Source organism: Vipera berus (genome assembly GCF_964194415.1).
Source record: "Vipera berus genome assembly, chromosome: 1".
Lineage (NCBI taxonomy): Eukaryota > Metazoa > Chordata > Lepidosauria > Squamata > Viperidae > Vipera > Vipera berus.
Window position 1 is genome coordinate 348,597,563 of NC_138202.1, and position 18,881 is coordinate 348,616,443.

Below are 18,881 nucleotides of genomic sequence, written 5' to 3' on the forward strand. Positions count from 1 at the left end.
CCCTTCCCTTCCCTTCCCTTCCCTTCCCTTCCCTTCCCTTCCCTTCCCTTCCCTTCCCTTCCCTTCCCTTCCCTTCCCTTCCCTTCCCTTCCCTCCCTCCCTCCCTCCCTCCCTTCCTTCCTTCCTTCCTTCCTCCCTTCCTCCTTCCCTCCCTTCCTTCCTCCCTTCCTTCCTCCCTTCCTCCCTCCCTCCCTTCCTTCTTTCCTTCCTCCCTCCCTCCCTCCCTCCCTCCCTTCCTTCCTCCCTTCCTCCCTTCCTCCCTTCCTTCCTCCCTCCCTCCCTCCCTCCCTCCCTCCCTCCCTCCCTCCCTCCCTTCCTTCCTTCCTTCCTTCCTTCCTTCCTTCCTTCCTTCCTTCCTTCCTTGACAGGCCTATTTCACCTATCTGGTGACTGAATTTCTGTCAGTTAGGCAAGATAAATGGAACTGCTCCAGTCCTTTCTACATTTTTGAAGGAACCATCTAAGCGGGTGTATGTATGGAAATTTACAAAATGTATGGACTACATTACATTTCAAATATATATATATATATATATATATATATATATATATATATATATATATATATATATATATATATATATATATATATATATATATATATATAGTATATATATATATATATATATATATATATATATATATATATATATATATATATATATATATATATATATATATATATATATATATATATATATATATATATATATATATATATATATATATATATATATATATATATATATATATATATACATATACTGTACATATACATATACACACATAAAATGTTCTGCTATTGCATAGTCGGTTTGATATAGGAGCAGTCTACTAGCCGTGTAAAGCAAAACAAAGATGATAAGTTGGCCTGACTAGACCTGTGAGCTTCGAAAATGCTGAGAGACGAAAAGGATTTAAAGAAATCAGAAATTAAGGAGCTTCTGTGAGCCAATCCATTGCACCTATTGCTGAGAATAACTGAGTCAAGAAATGTGAAGGAAGTCACTTGGAACTGCAACAATGAGTGAAAGAAGAAATTAGATTAGAGAGAGGGAGAATTAATGGCCTGCTTAAGCCTTTTTTGTAGTAGTTTGAGTTCAAAAATGCACACTCTGAGGTTAATAAGGTCCTTTCTTGAAAAACTGACCAGGTATGTCTTCTATTTTCCATGTTTCTGAAATTTGTGGCTCTTCTGAAATTGTCTAATTAGAGAAAAATCTTTCTTTTCACTGCTATGCATTGTTACGTTTGGTATAAAATTGGTTCGAAAATCAGCTCCCAAAACGCTGAGAGAGAAAAGGGATTTAAAGAAACCAGAAATTAAGGAGATTCTGTCAGCCAATCAGCTACAGCTATCACTGATGTGATATTATTTTTTTTTAATTCTTTAATAAAGCTTCTTTAATAATTCTTCATATGGCTTTGTTTCCAAACCCCTTATTAGTCCAGTAGCTTCCCCTTTCCTCTTTAAAATACAGGGTGCAGAACTGGACACAATATAGGTAGTCCTCAACTTACGACTGCAATTGAGCCCAAAATTTCTGTTGCTAAGGAAGACGGTTGTTAAGTGTGTTTTGACCATTTTACAACCATTTTGCCAGAGTTGTTAAGTAACTCATTGCAACTGTTAACAACACAATTGTTAAGTGAATCTGGCTTCCCCATTGACTATACTTGACAGAAGGTTGCAAAAAGTGATCACTCGACCCCAGGACACTGTAACCGCCATAAATATGAGTCAGTTGCCAAGCGTCTGAATTTTGATCATAGGGATGCTGCAACAGTCGTAAGTGTGAAAAATGGTCAAGTGTCACTTTTTTCAGTGCTGTTGTAACTTCGAATGGTCACTAAATGAATTGTTGTAAGTTGAGGACTACCTGTATTGTGTACGCAAGCTCTTGCTTAGCCGGCCGAGGAAGGTTCGGGGAATTGCTTTCCACCGATCCTTAGTGACTTCAGCTCCTCAGGAGAAACAAGATCCCACCTTCGTCGCCACTATTGTGTAGTGGGTTCTTGGCCGCATGGTCAGACAACAGACAAAGGACTCAGCATGGCAGCTCTTTATTGGTGGTAGCTCCAAACAGAACAAAGGGGTTACCTGTACCCCCTTATATACTTGGCCAGGGGCACCGGCAGCCAATCCCTTATTTAGGTTTTCCCACCGAGCGCTTACCAGCCAATCCAGTTACAGTACAGCGCCACCTGACGGTCACAATGAACTGCTGCTATATCTTATTATCCCTACACATAACAACCTGTACTTCCTAATATAGTCTAACTCAGGGGTGTCAAACTCAATTTCATTGAGGGCCACATCAGCATTGTGGTTGCACTCGGGGGGGCCGGTTAGGTATGGCCAGGGTGGGTGCGGCCTACTGGGTGGGCACAGCTGGAGTGCGTATGGCCTACTGGGTGGGCATGGCCAGCTCTACATCATTGGCATCAAGGGTGCCTATGGGGGCCTGGGCAGGAGTGGGATAGATCTGGTGGTCTCTGGCAGAAGGAGGGTCTCTGGGCCAGGGCCAAGGCAGCAGGGACCGTTCCCTCACTGTTTCCAGGATGGCTTCGGGGGCCACATGAAACCACTTTGCGGGTCGGATCTGGCCCCTGGGCCTTGTGTTTGACATGTCTGGTCTAACTGATGAAGAGGAGGCTGGAACTACTACCTGTAGATGTACAGGGAATGTCCAGGAGGAAGATGTCAAGTTGTCTCCTACAGAAGAGTTGCTATCAACAAAAAAAGTTAGATGAGTCCCGGATTAGAAAAGTAGCCTGAGAAAGTATCTTAGGCAACATCTTTCTTAGTTCTCATCTATCTCCTGTCTACAACACAGTCCTTTCAGCAGTTCCAAGAAGGTTCCACACCCATTTGCACGATTCAGGTGACCCTGAAGACATAGACAAACCTCCCTGTGGCCTCAACGACTCTCTACAAGAATGCAGATGACCAGCTGTCTGCAAGGAGTATAAATCCTTCCATTCCCCACCATCCAGTCAGAGCTGAAGAAGCTTCTTGGATGAGGAGTGAAACGTCTTCAAAGAAAAACAAGAAAGTCCAGTGGCCTCGCGAAAAAGCATCTTTGGGATAAGATAAAAGGAGGGCGGAGGGAAGCACAATCAGAGTTGCAAGATTCTGTTACTGTAACTTTACAGAAAAAGTAATAGTGACCTACAAGACATGGGATTCCTAGTCTGATCTACCTTGAAGGGATGGACATCACCTCCCATAATCATTGTCTGTTAGAGAAGGGTTCTCCAATCTCCGGGCCAAGGACCAGTTCCGGTCTGTGGCCTGTCAGGAACCAGACCACATAGCTGGAGGTGAATGAGTAAAGCTTCATCGGTATTTATAGCCACTCCACAGAGCTAAGGTCACTGCTTCAGCTCCACCTCAGATCATCAGACATTAGATTCCCATAGGAGCATGAACCCTACTGCAAACTGCACATGGGAGGGATCTAGGTTGTGCATTCCTCCCCCCACCCCAGTCCGTGGAAAAATTGTCTTCCACAAAAGTGGTCCCTGATGCCAAAAAGGTTTGGGTCTGCTGTGTTAGAGGAGACTAAAATTGCCCTGGCTTTTCAACTGATGGTCTACCAGGACTCCCACTTCCGTTCTCAGTGTATTATTTTAAGAACTATTTCCCTATGCACAAGATTTTTCTTGCTCATGTGCAAGGATTTATGCACACTCTCCTATTGGATTTAGCCGAAAGTTAAAATTGTTTGAGGTCATTTTGAATTGTGACTTCAGAGAGAAGATTATGCTGTTCTTCTCTGGGAAGCTAAGACTGATCCTTGATAGCTCCTTAATGAGAGGATTATTTTTGGGCTGCTCCTCATATTCACTTTTTCACGTGCAGCCCAGAAATAGCAGAATTCCTTCAGTTAGAAGCCATGGAAGAAAGCCAGTTTGAGCTAGTGGTTAAAGCATCAGGCTAGAAACCAAGAGACTGTGAGTTCTAGTCCTGCAATAAAAATCAATAAATAGAAGAGCCAGAACTGTGCTTTCCCACTATAGGTAGTCCTTGACTTACGACCACAATTAACCCCCAAATTTATTTTGCTAAGCAAGAGAGTTGTTCGGTGAGTTTTGCCCCATTTTACGATCTTTCTTGCCACAGCTGTTAAGTGAATCACTGCAGTTGTTAAGTCAGTAATATGGTTGTTAAGTGAATCTCCACTGATTTTGCTTGTTAGAAGGTCGCAAAAGGTGATCCTATGAACCCCGGGATACTGCAACCGTTATAAATGTGAGTCAGTTGCCAAGCATCTGAATTTTGATCACATGACCGTAGAGATGCTGTGATGGTTGTAAGTGTGAAAAGCAGTCATTCATCACTTTTTTCAGTGCCGCTGCAACTTTGAGGGGTCACTAAACTTTTCCAAGTTGAGGACTACCTGTGCCATTTGTTTGAGCACTATTCAGAATTGTTTGCAACTGGCTAGCTGTATCATGCCTCAAGAGACTGTACGGATCAGATCCCCTCACCGCGATTGTACCCTGCAGACTGCAGAGCATAAACAGAGGAGTGAGATGGTTGAACCTGCTCCCTTTCACGGAGCACCTGGTTGCAAGAAAGCAATCTGAAGAAGCCATCTCCCTCCCTTATCTCCCCACGCAGCACTATGACAGCAGTATCATGAGAAGCAGCTTGAATAAGGTACATTAAAAATGAAAAGCATAGATTAAAATTGCATGCATGCATCATTAACAGAATACAGCAGGGGTTTTTTTGTTGTTGTTTTTTAAATCTGTTCCAGACTCAGCAAGAACTATTCACACTCCAGTTCAGCATATGCAGTCCCCTTAGGTAATTCAAAAGAAGACTTGTTATATCACACCAACTGTAAAAGTACACAGCTATCAAAAGGGGGGGAGACTTGCAATGAGCAGTCGGCTAGGGATCATGAAATTCCGGTGGGACCTAAGAACATCTCCCCGTAATTATAAAGGCCTTTAGCTGCAGATTGGCAGAATTACTATTTTCCCCGCACATTTTCAGTGGTGTGCTAAAATCAGGATCGGCATCTGGGATGCAGAAGAAAATCAGGATCATAGCAAAGCAAAGAGAGGCCTAACAGCAACCTCTCCAGGCATTAATCATGGAGAAGACGCAGGTGGAAAGGTTAGAATGGAGAAAGGAATTTGCAAATAGGTACTGAGTTCCTCTTTGTTTTTCTGGCCACAAAAGCTGAAGCTTCAGTAGGTCTGCTTCTGATCCTTATTATCAGGGAGGGATATTTTCTTTCTGTCCCCCCACCCCCCCAGTGATCTGGAATCATACAAGATTTTGGCAGTCTTGCTCCCATTTGGTGCCCTATCACTAGATTTCTTATCATATATTAGGGTTTATCAACCTTAGCTGAGGAATTCTGGGAGCTGAAGTCCACTCTTCTTAAAGTTGCTCAGGTTGAGAAAAGCTGTCCTAGATTCTCTACTTATTTTTTTTTTCCTATTAGAGTGGAACAGTCATAGAAGATACTTCTACAAAGGATGGACGCTATGTGTTCCCCCTCTGCCAAGTGGTGTTTGCTTCCAAGTAAACACCAAGAGGATCAAATGGGCCCTGATGGGAAAGGCTAATAAAGAGAAGATGAGGCTATGTTTTAAAGCAGAGGTCTTCAAACTTGGCCCTTTTATGACTTGTGGACTTCAACTCCCAGAATTCTTCAGCCAGGCATGTTAGCTGAGGAATTCTGGGAGTTGAAGTCCAGAAGTCATAAAAGGGCCAGGTTTGAAGACCCCTGTCCTAGGGTGACTGCTGTCTCCCTAGGAGAAGCAACTGTCTGGAATACTTGTGGGCAACCTCAATCCTCTCTTTCTCTGGCGAGGAATTACAAAGAACCAGTGTAATCACCGGCTTCTCATTCTGATGTAGTGTCATAGCACAGTCATTCTGCTGCAGTCATCCACTGCAGTCATCAGTTTGCCAGTTCTTCCCCGGAAGTCCAAAATGTTAGTGACCTTCTGATCAACCATGTGACATTTAGTAAGGTTTTGTATGAATCTTGGGGATATTCTTTTAAAAAATGCAATCTTGCCCATTGGAATTCCTGCCTTAAGAGGAAACTCTTCATTTTTATCTTTAAAAAAGATTCTTAGCATCAGACATTGTACAAATGTTATACTATTCCATACAATATAAATCATCATACAATAGGAACAGCATAGCCCAATGAAAGGAGGGGGGCAGCTACTCAACCCTACTTACAAGGTCCTCCAAGAAAAAGAGTTGGTGCTACAGAGAAGACAGAAAGCAAAATTTTCATTTGAGAACTCAGGGCCAGGCATGGAGTATGCCTTACCAACAATCACTACTCTAAGAGTCAACCAAAGGATCCTGTACTTGTTTGGTTGGAGTACAGAAAGAATATCTGCAAACCCTATTAACCAACAATGACTCCAAGTGATGCTTTAACTGCTCAGAATCACTTGGTTGAGTTGGGTGGCTAAAGAAGATGAATGAATGAATGAATGAATGAATGAATGAATGAATGAATGAATGAATGAATGAATGAATATTAAATTAAGGAAGCCATGATTCATAGCTTTGTGCATCATATATATACCTTGGTCTAGAACATGGTGTGAACTGAATCTAAAATTTGGAAGGAACCTTCTGATCAATCTTGGGTTCTCAAAAGTTTAAGCTAAGAGTTAATGTGATGCCACTTGTACAGCAGTTGCTCTGTCTGCAAAACACAGAGATTGCATTCCCTCAATCCATTCAACCTGGTTAATGCCTCACCTCATTTTGTGACTTTGTGTAATATATCAAACCATATACATGAGTAGGGGAATGAGCGCAGTAACCTGCAAACAACCAATTAATCTTAGTGTTGAGATCAACACATTGTTCAAATTCACTAAGTAATTTCCTGACTTGAATATTATGTAAATATGGCCAAAGGGTATCTTTGCAGTCTGTTCAGCTTCCAAGGATAATTTTGCATCCTCTCAAAACACAGCCTTTTTAGGCTGTCAATCAACATAGCCCAAAGCCAACTAGGGAATTACTTGCATCTACAAAATTAAACAGATGTTTATTCTGTCTTTCCATCTTCTGACAATAACTTCTACTATAATGACTCTGTAGAGTTATCTCAGCAAAGGTGTATTCCATTTACTGATAATCCCCCTCTCCCCATTTATATAGCGCTTGCTTGCTACTTGGAAATTTAGAGAAGCAAAGGCAGAATTCAAAAGAAGGTGGCTGTATAAACTGCAATGGGAGTATTTCAAGCTCAAACAGCATTTCAGCTGCCTGAATAGATTTGCTCAAGCCGAGACATCCTTACCCATACGGTACATATTTAAACAGAAAACCTTCTAGCACCTTTGAAGCCTCTAAAGACATTTGTCATGGATGGCACATCACTTTCAACTTGGCCATTTTCTCCTGAGTTACACAACTTAATATCAACTAATGTAGCCCTCCGTGAGTTAATATCCTCTGCAATTATCACAGTGCTCTTGAAAAAAGAGGGAGGAGAAACTTCTAAAAAGAAATTATAATATGCCTTTAATGCTGTTTTTTGATCTGAAAGAAAGATAAATTTAAAAGTCAGGGGAAAAATACCTCCATTATTTTATTATTCCTGAACTGAGGATGATTTTCACATGAAAACGTAAGCTGCACTGGGGTTGATCTCAAATAGCAAGATACAGTTAATACATGACTAAAAACCATGAGAAGCCATAAGGCCATAACCTGAGCTGAGAAATAAAAGTCCCATAAAATGGCAAGGGTGCATCAGTTCCACACTGTTGACAAGAAAACTACATTAATAATAATAATAATAATAATAATAATAATAATAATAATAATAATAATAATAATAATAATAATAATAATAATAATTAGTTGGAAGGTACCTTGGAGGTCATCTAGTCCAACCCCCTGCTCAGGCAGGAAAACGTATACCTTATAAACACATTCATGTCATTACTAGGAATTGAGCTCACCTTTATGTTTATAAAAATGGGGGTTGGGGGAATCCCAGTCCACCTTTCAGATGAATACAGCAAAATAAATTGCTCCAGTTTGTTCTACAAAGAAAGAAATGTGCTCTGCTCCATTACTGTCTGAGTTGCTAATCTTCTTTAAAGGCTAAGGTGAGTATTGCTCAACCACATTTCCCAGGAGACAGGGTTTTTTTTTCTGTTTTCACACCTCACTAGGAAAAAAGAAAAGTTTACAGACTTTTCTCCAAATGGCTTGCATGTCTTTTTAGAAAAAAATATATATGATGCCATTATACAAAGAGAGACATTTTGGTCATGGAGGGCTGTAGACACAATCAAACAAATCAAATCTAAATTCGCCCAAAAATTTACTTGATGTCACAAATGAACAATAACAAAATGCTCACCAGCCATCACAAAGCAGTTGACTTTGCTACTGTGAAAAAGTGAGTTAAGCCTCTATAGCAGAAGCATCCACTTGGCAACTTTAGGACTTGTGGACCAACTCCCCCTGACCAGCAAGGGGAATTCTGGGAGTTGAAGTCCACAAATCCTAAAGTTGCCAGTGTTGGATACTCCTGCTCTATAGCTTGCCCTCTTCTTATCTAACTAAAATTGTGGCTGCGATCAAAATCTGGAAAAACCTTTTTCTGCTATGGTTGATTTCCTAAAAGACAAAGTTCCTTGCCAACTGTAGTGACAGTACACCTGGGTTCTTTTGAAAAGGATTTCATTGTCACTGTTCTGTAGAAACAAGCTATTTAATACTGCAGCAATGCTAAATGGGGAGGGACAATCAAGTAGGCAAAATACAGATAGCCTTCACTTAATGATTTGTCACTCAACAACCATTTGAAGTTATGAAAGATTTTTTTTTAAAAAGCAGCTTACGACTAGTCCTCAAAGTTAAGACTGCCATTGTTCCCTGGAGTCACATGATTACATTTCAAACACTTGGCAACCAACTTGCATTGACAACCAGTTGTAGCATCACACCATCACATCACTGTGATTTGCACAAAATGGCATAAATGTCTATTGCATATGGTAGATTTGCTTAATTTACCACATGGTTCACTTAACAATATGATTCGCCTAACAACCACTCTAAAACAGTAATAAAAATGAATCAAATCACAGGGTGGCCCACTTAATAACCACAATCACTTATAGCCAAAATTCCAGGCTCTGTTGTGGTCATAATTCAAGGATTACCTGTAGATAGGACAGTATCTGGACTCTGGAAATTGCTTAAACAGGGAATGGTTGCTCTGAAAGATTGTAAGTTACTCTGGTTTAAACCTTCTCTTAAGTCTGGTCATTTTGAGGAATGTATGACAATTTGCTGAGGCCAACTCACAATGGACAACTTACCACAGCCAACTCACCACAGCCAACTTGGCATGGCCAACTTGTCGTGGCCAACTCACTGCAGGACAAGAGTTACACTAATATCAAAGAAATGGTGGACTAGAATCATTAAAGAAAGGATGCAAAAAGAGGAAAATAATTAAATGTGAATGGCGAACATTAAAATATTTTTTTTATTTATTTTAAATAATTAAATACAATTGTTAAATTGTCCTGCAGCGAGTTGTCCCATGGCCAGTTAGCTGTGGCACGTTGTCCCAGGGTGAACTGGCCGTGGTGAGTTGGCCACAGTGAGTTGCCTGTGGCAAGTTGTCCCATTCAATTCTGGAGAGGCCTAGAGGCCAGGTGGCCACTGTCCATCATTTTTTTTTCAGCCACTATGCAGACTCTACCTCTAGATCAGGGGTGTCAAACTGCCGGCCCGCGGGCCGGAGCGTCACCGAGAAACCGCGCCCATCCCATTTTCGGCAATGGGAAAAAGTTCCGATACGTCGCGCGACATCACGTGACATCGCGAGTTTGACATGCCTGCTCTAGATTAACCCCTTCCCACATGAAAAGCAGACCTTGGTTGGATTCTCGCATAGAACTGTAGTGAAATGAAAAATGTGTCAGCATCTGATCCAGACTAACAAAAATAGGCCAGACACAGCTGCTGTTGCTGGAGACAAATGAGGTTATTTTTTCCTTTCCCCACTGCTACTTAAAATTTGCTTTGCCTCCATTATCCACTTAATCCTGCCAATAGTAAGCATTGGCTTATAGAGGATGACAAGAGAATATTGCAAGAAGCAACAGAGAAGCCCAAACAGAAAACAAGGAACAGGATAAAGCTGCAACTTATTTTTCCTCTTGAGATCTTGTTAGCTGCTGAAAATTCAGGTCACAGAATGGAAATAAAAGAAGCAAGAACAGGTAGTCCTCACCTTAGGACCGCAGCTGAGCCCCAAATTTCAGTTGCTAAGTGAGACAATTGTTAAGTGAATTTTGCCCCATTTTACAAACTTTTTTGCCACTGTTGGTACGTGAATCACTGCAAGGGTTAAATTAGGAACACTGTTGTTAAGTGAATCTGGCTTCCCCATTAACGTTACTTGTCAGAAGGTCGCAAAAGGGGATCCCATGACCCTGGGACACTGCAAATGTCATAAATATGAACCAGTTGCCATGTGTCTGAATTTTGATCACATGACCATGGGGATGCTGGCTGTGTGAAAAACAGTGACAAGTCACTTTTTTCACTGCCGTTGTAATTTGAAATGGTCACTAACTGAACTATTATAAGTGGAAGATTACCTGCACTTTGGTATACCATAAGGCAGGGGTAGGCAACCTTGGCTCTTTTATGACTTGTGGACTTCAACTCCCGGAATTCCTGAGCCAGCCATGCTGAGGAGAAAGGGAGAGGTTTCCAAGCTGAGACATGCTGGCTCAGGAATTCTGGGAGTTGAAGTCCATGAGTCATAAAAGAGCCAAGGTTGCCTACCCCTGCTATAAGGCAAGAATAGGCCACCCACAGGTTGCACATGATTCCCCTCTCCCATCAGTATCATATATATCTTAAAGGGGTTGTTAAGGGACAAAAATGGGACCATCCTTGAGCCAATAGTTCTCATGGGGAGAGATACTAAGTAGCAAAATTTGTACCCTCAGCTCTCACTCTTAAGATTTTCCCAGCTTCATAGAAATCTTTCAGTTGAGTTTTACACACATACACCATGTCACTCCTACACAAGGGGAGGGGGGCAGAGTTTTATTATTAAAAGGAGTGATATTTTTTCCCCAATCTCACCTTAATACAGATCATAGAGGGCAAGATACTTTCCTTTGATCTAAATGAAACACTTCCTTTTCACCTCAGATTATAAAGTTCCCCAAAAGCAGCAAATCTCAGTTTAGCTGAAAACTGGAACATTGCCAGAAAGCGAAGATCTGCAATAAAAACAGTGCTAGAAAAGGAAAAGAGTGTTGGGATTCCCACGAGAAATGTGCTGCCTAACAGGTGAAGAATAAATAGGCTATTAGCAGAAAAGATGTGTGGTGTTGTGCAAAGAATGTGCAGCAATACATCCACACAAGCAAGCTGAAGACCAACAAGGATGAAAGCATGGGATGTGCCGGATCTCACAGCCTTTATAATAAGCTGCCACATATCTGTACCCATAATGGGAGGGCATTCACCGGATGTTCATAATTTCTTCTGTAATGTATTGGGCCTTTTACTTCAACTGTTTTCACAATGCTGCTTGAGATTGCTTAATAAGGGTCTCTGTGTAACAGTTGCTGGCTGCCCAGACATGCAGTCTCCAGGACAATCATTGGTTGGCTCTGGGGCAGGAATAGGTTCCTTCAAACCTACTGGCCGCCGCCTAGTGGCCAACCATATAAGTAGCTGTGTAAAAGCCTCTGTTCTCAGTTCTGTTCCTGTTACTACAATAAAGCAATGTTCCTGTTTGAACCCCCTCGTCGCGCCTCCTGCTTCCCAAGAATCCACTACACATCATCTTCCCCTATGAGAATAAGTTCTAAGACAATCTACAAGACCATTTGCAACTATACAACTTCAAATGTATGGGAAGGAGTACTGTGTTTGGTTTCTAAACCTAGGGATCAGAAATCTGCTTTCCCCCATATGTTTTATTACTATTAGTATCACAAGAACAGGCATTAAGCATCAGATGAACAGAATCACGGGTGTACCACACCAGATAGGATCCAGGGTGCAGACTGTGCAAGAGGCCTCAGAGACAGTCCAAGACATAGTGCAAGGGTGTAAGACGCAGGCTGGAATAGCATTCAATGAATAACACAGCCAAGTAGCTGGCATTGCGTACAAGAATGTATTGGTTGGACCCTCCTGAGTCCAGATGTGAGATTCCACAGAAGATCCTGGAGAATAAGAAGGCTAAGATACTGTGGGACTTCCAGATCCAGATGGACAGACAGGTACCGGCCAATCTGTGTCAATTATCAATTATATCATGTAGTATGACTGTATTATTATCCTTCTCATCTTTTCTACTACCTTCTCTTATTGGTATCATCATTATGATTATTATTACTCTGTTGTTTGTATGTACACTGAGAGCTTCTGCACCAGAGACAAATTCCTTGTGTGTTCAATCACACTTGGCCAATATTTTATTCTATTCTATTCTAGTCTATTCTGTTCTGTTCTGTTCTGTTCGACATCATAATAGTAGACAAGGACCAAAAAATGTAACAGTGATAGATGTACTGGTACCAAACAATTGCACCATCAGGAAGAAGGAATATGAGAATCTGAAGGAGGAACTAGAGAGGATGTGGAAAGTAAAGGTCAAAGTAGTCCTAATAATGGTAGAAGGGCTCAAGGCTGTGACAAGTATCTATGTACATTATGTATGTAGATATATAGGTATATATGTAGGTATGTTTGGTCTAGTGACTAAGGCACCAGGCTAGAAAGCAGGAGACCATGAGTTCAAGTCCTGCCTTAGCCATGAAAGCCAGCTGGGTGACTTTGGTCTAGTCACTCTTTCTCAGCCCAGTCCACCTCACAGGGATGTTGTGGGGAAAATAGGAGGAGGAAGGTGTGTTGGATATGTTCGCCACCTTGAGTTATTTGTAAATATAATGAAGATGGGATGCAAGTAAGTATATGTCATAATATAGTAGGGCTGGCATGCTGACCTAGTTAGAATGTAGGATAAACAATAATAAGGTCGCACAGATGGGTTTATTTAAAATATCCCTGCATCACCCTATAACAGCATTTCTCAAGCTTGACAACTCTAAGATGTATGGACTTCAACACCAAGAATTCTGAGAGCCGAAGTTCATACATCTTAGTCAGCCTTAAGAAACACTGCACTATAACTTCCACTATGCCTACCTCTTGTCTTATTATTTATTTATTAAACACATTTATACGGCTGCCTAACTCACAGGCAGTAACTCTGGGCAGCTTGAAACATAAAAAATTCCACAAAGTAAGAATGCGTAACACAGAGAGACGTCTCCTCTGCAGCAAGAGGAACAATCACACCAACTACTTGACTTTCTTCTGTGTCAAGCTGGACCCCCAAAACTCGCCTTTGCAGTGTACTGAGCCAAGGGTCTGATTTTGCTCAGAGCTGTTTAGCAGAATGTCAATGCTTTTAGCTGGGTGCTCAGTATACAGGGTTAACAAAATTATTCTGTTTCTTCAGACCTGTAGCTTTGGCTGTTTTAGATGAGCCAGGTTTTGGCCACATAATGTACAGGTAGTCCTCAACTTAAAGAAGTTAGTAACCCTTTGAAGTTACAATGGCACTGAAAGAAGAGACTTCTGACCATTTTTCATACTTACAAATGTTGCAGCTTCTCCATGGTCACGTGATCAAAATTTAGATACTTGGCAAGCTGACTCATATTTATAACGGTTGTAATAATAATAATAATAATAATAATAATAATAATAATAATAATAATAATAATAATAATAATAATAATAATAATAAGTTGGAAGGGACCTTGGAGGTCATCTAGTCCAACCCCCTGCTAAGGCAGGAAACCCTATACAGGGCAGTCACATGATCCCCTTTTACGACCTTCTGACAAGCAAAGTCAATGGGGGAGCTGGATTCACTTAACAACCATGTTACTAACATTAGAACTGCAGTGATTCACTTAACGACTTTGGCAAGAAAGGTCCTAAAATGGGTCAAAACTCACTTAACAACTGTCTCACTTGACAACAAAAATTTTGGACTCAATTGTGGACAACCTGTACATATGTGTTTCTGAATGTATGTCTCTAAAGGCCACTGGAGGCATGTTCTGGTGATGGAGCCAAGTTGTATGTATAGAATTGCACTCTTCTGGAGTAACGTGGGAGATTATTCAGCCATTTTAAATATCAGCACTGAAGGCTTAAAATGTAATAATTCCATCCATTCGGGTCCTTGCAAGCATCCATTCCACCAAGTCTTAAATAATGCACTGAAGAAATTGCCTCTTTATAAATTAAATTTGGACAAATTTGTCCCAATCATCAAGGAATTAGAAAATGGAAAGCTGGGGTCAGCCCATAGGCTATTCTTTGATTGAAGCAATAGAGCAGGACTAAAAAGCTGCCAAAGGAATACTGGAAAAAGAAAAATATTGGAAAAAGGGAATAATAAAAATCCAATATGGGAACATGGCTGAGGTGTAAAGAATTGTGCATGTCATGGAAAAAGTGAGTATGGCAACTCTGTGAATCTCAAATAATTTCAACAAAGCATTCCACTTCAAAAATGTCAACAAAAAGGTGGCAATTCTATGCAAATACACATTTTTAAGTAGACATTATTCCAGAACACACAAAAGATGATCAAAATTCAGCTTAGTCGTGGAGTTAATCATACTTCAAATACAGCCAGAGAAATCAAGGGCTCTTAAGTTAATTGTAGCGAGCTCCCCTTGATGTTAAGGAAGCACCTCTAAGTATGATCAATATTATTGTGATATCAAAATCCCTGTAGTTATCCTTCCTTCCTTCCTTCCTTCCTTCCTTCCTTCCTTCCTTCCTTCCTTCCTTCCTTCCTTCCTTCCTTCCTTCCTTCCTTCCTTCCTTCCTTCCTTCCTTCCTTCCTTCCTTCTGTCTCTCTCTCTCTCTCTCTTTTTCTTTTTCTCCCCCTACCAAGCATGGTACTGAGGAAGTACTTGCTCTTCTAAAAAAAGGACCTAGATGTTCAAAATGTTACTTTAGAACAGGCATGTCAAACTCGCGACATCAAGTGTCGCGTGATGTCGCGTGACGTATCGTGACTTTTTCCCCATTGCCGGCAATGGAGTGGGTGCGGTTTCAGTATGATGCATCCGGCCACAGGCTGGCAGTTTGATATGCCTGCTTTAGAATAACAGAACTGGAAGGGACCTTGCAGGTCTTCTAGTCCAACTCTCTGCTGAGGCAGGAAACCTTATACCATTTTAGACATATGGTTGTCCAATCTCTTCTTAAAAACTTCCAGTGTTGGAGCATTCACAACTTCTGGTGGCAGATTGTTCCACTGATTAATTGTTCTAACTGTCAGGAAATTTCTCCTTAGTTCTAGGTTGCTTGTCTCTTTGATTAGTTTCCATCCATTGCTTCTTGTCCTGCCTTATTTGCCTATGCTTCTGACTACAATAAATCCTGCAAATTCTTTCCAACTGGTACATAAAGGTAAAGGTAAAGGTTCCCCTGCACATGCGTGCTAGTCATTTCCAACTCTAGGGGCCGGTGCTCATCTCTGTTTCAAAGCCGAAGAGCCAGCGCTTGTCCGAGGATGTCTCCGTGGTCATGTGGCCGGCATGACTAGACGCCAAAGGCGCACCGAACACTGTTACCTTCCCACTGTAGTGATCCCTATTTTTCTACTTGCATTTTTATGTGCTTTTGAACTGCTAGGTTGGCAGAAGCTGGGACAAGTAACAGGTGCTCACTCTGCTACGCGGCCCTCAGGATTCGACCCGCCAAACTGCCGACCTTCTGATCAACAAGCTCAGCATCCTAACCCACTGAGCCACCGCGTCCCTAACTGGTACATAGATAATGCAAATTCAGTTCCATGAATATTTTCTCCTGTTTTCCTTCACTGCAATTGGTTTAAATCTTGGCTGTGCCCTCTTGCATATCTGAGTTCCCTAAAAATGAAGTGTTAATAAAAAATTCCATATCCTATACATGGTTTAAACCTCAGTATTAGATTCTAATAAAAGGGAATATAAAATCACAAAACTTCATTTCTCTTATTTTGTCCATGTTGTGGAGGGGAATTCACTGCAGAAAGCAATTAGGTTTAGAAAAGTTAGCAGTAAAAGGAAACCAGCTTGCCAAAGAACACAGTGGCTGGAGACCATCAAAGCTGACAACAGACAGAGCATAGAAAAACTCATTGAAGTAGTGCAAGATCGGAAGATGTGGAGAGACCTGGCCTATAGAACTGCCAAGAGTCAGACACAACTGAATAGACAATATCATCCTCAGAAGGGAATGTATGTAGCTCAGGGATCAACTATGAAGTCCTTGATACTCTCTGAGCTTGGTTGTTTGCTTGCAGGCATTTCATTATCCAACTAAGTAACACCATCAGTGTTAAATGAATGTGGGACCTTGGCCTACCAATGTACATAGATACTCTTCACAGCCTTGAGCCCTTCTACCACTATTAGGACTACTTTGACCTTAATTTTCCACATCCTCTCTAGTTCCTCCTTCAGATTCTCATATTCCTTCTTCCTGATGGTGCAATATGGTACCTTGGCCTACCAATGTTTGTGAGGGGTGTGGTTTTCTTCTTGGAAGTTCCTTGATTATTGTTTTCTACTTCATTGTCTGTCTGATGTTAACCCCATCTTATCTGGGTGTTGTTTGCTGGAGATAATGTTTTCTGGTCTTTTTGTTTCCTTTATTCTATAAATGTGGTCTGTCGATGACTGGTTTATGGGATATCTCTTTGTGTCTATTATGGCTGATTTATCTCTATAATGTACCTCTATGTATCTATTGACCAGCTATATGTGTCTTATTCATCAGCCTTTTCTCATTAAGGTAACCAAGCTGCCATGTATGCATGTAATTAATTTTGGATAGTGCCTTGAGCCTTTTAGTTTGTTTTGTTTTTGTTTGTTTTTGTTTTGTTTTGTTTTTTTAAAAAATCATTTATAAAAAGTAAATCACCAAAATTGTTCAATGGGGATGTTTCCTCACCATTTTACGTCATCCTAAGCTTGAGTCGTCCCTACCTCAGTTTTCAAGACTCAACAAAATATTTAAAAGAATAAATAAAAATAGAACGCTCTGTTTCTTCCTATCAAGAGTTTGGTCAATCCTTACCATCCAATTCTTCCACTGAGATGTTGGCCAACTGTTCACTGTCGCTTCCTGCGGAGAGTGACCGGTTCAGATAGTTTCCTTTGTACAGCAGTCCAGCCGTGACATGATGGAATGGCATCTTCTCCCTAATGGTATAAAAGACAGAAAAAGCCACTCACATTCTCGTTCATCTCTAGAACCCAAAGCATGACATATGAGAAATAACAAATAAAGGAGAGTACGAGTAGTCCTCGCTTAATGACTGTTGCTTATCAACCATTCAAAGTTATGATGGTCTCCAAAAGGACATATCTATGTCCCATCCTTGAAGTTGTGACTGCCACATCCTACCCCCACCTTTAGAATAGAATAGAGTAGAGCTGGGAGGGACCTTGGAGGTCTTCTAGCCCAACCTCCTGCTCAAGCAAGAGAACCTATACCATCCCATACAACTGACTGTCTAGATTCTAGACTCGTCTTAAAAACCTCCAGTGATGGAGCGCCCACAATTTCTGGAAGCAAGCTGTTCCACTGGTTGATTGTCCTCACTGTCAGGAAGTTTCTTCTTAATTCCAGGTTGCTTCTCTCTTTTATCAGTTTCCAACCATTGTTTCTCATCCTTCCCTCTGGTGCTCTGGTGAAAAACCTGGCCCCCTCTGCCTTGTGGCAGCCCCTCAGATACTGGAACACTGCTATCATGTCTCCCCTATTTCTTCTTCTCTTTAGACTAGCCAGACCCAAGTCCTGCAGCCATTCTTCGTATGTTTTAGTCTCCAGCCCTTTGATCATCTTAGTTGCTCTTCTCTGAATTTTTTCCAAACTCTCAACATCATTTTTGTGATATGGTGACCAAAATTGGCTGCAATATTCCAGGTGTGGTCTTACTAGAGTTTTATAAAGCGGTAAGAATACTTCATGTGATCTTGATTCTATGCCTCTGTTTATACAACCCAGGATTGGATTAGCTTTTTTGGCTGCTGCTGCACACTGCTGGCTCATGGTCAAGTGATCGTCCACTAGGACTCCAAGGTCCCTCTCACAGTTACTGTTTTTGAGCCAGGTCTTGCCCAATCTCTACTTGTACCTTTGGTTTTTTTTCCTGCCTAAATGTAAATCTTTGCTTTTCTCCACATTGAAACTCATTTTGTTGGATAGGGCCCATTGTTCAAGTTTGCCAAGATGTTTTTGAATCTTGAGTTTGTCTTCTGGGGTGTTGGCTACTCCGGCCAGTTTGGTGTCATCTGCAAATTTGATGACTTCCCCTTCAATTCCCTTATCTAAGATATTGAAGAGTACTGGGCCTAAGATGGAACCTTGTGAAATCCCACTGCTTACTACTCTCCATGTGGATGTGGATGAGGATTTACGTGATAGGATTTCAGTTGCTTGGCAACTGGCTTACATTTACAACCAGTTGCTGCATCCTGTGGGTCAGTGACGGGTTTTGTGACTGGTTTTCCCAGTTTCAAGCATTTTCAGGCAAAAACAAAAATCACCCATTCATGAGAATAGATTTGCTTGATGACTATTTGATTTTTTTTAAAACGATCACAATGATTCGCTTTATGACTGTCATAAAAATAGTTGTAAAATCAAGTCAGATCACATAGTGTCCCATTTAAAGATCACAATGACTTATGACCAAATTTCTGGGTTCACTTGTGCTTGTTAAGTAATAGCATGGCTGTACATATACAGCAACATACTTCTAAAACTGGTTGTGGGGTTTATAGAATAT

General features: G+C 41.1%; 1 protein-coding gene across 1 annotated transcript in view; it reads right to left on the reverse strand.

Moving 5' to 3' along the window:
- Positions 1 to 18,881, reverse strand: part of CALN1 (calneuron 1) — a gene marked incomplete at its 3' end in the record, with an annotated part of 163,056 nt that overhangs the window by 108,778 nt on the left and 35,397 nt on the right. The window contains exon 2 of the mRNA XM_081333871.1: positions 17,165 to 17,289. Within this exon, the coding sequence (XP_081189997.1) occupies positions 17,165 to 17,282 (118 nt within the window). The 5' untranslated portion in view covers positions 17,283 to 17,289. The remainder of the gene's footprint in view (positions 1 to 17,164; positions 17,290 to 18,881) is intronic.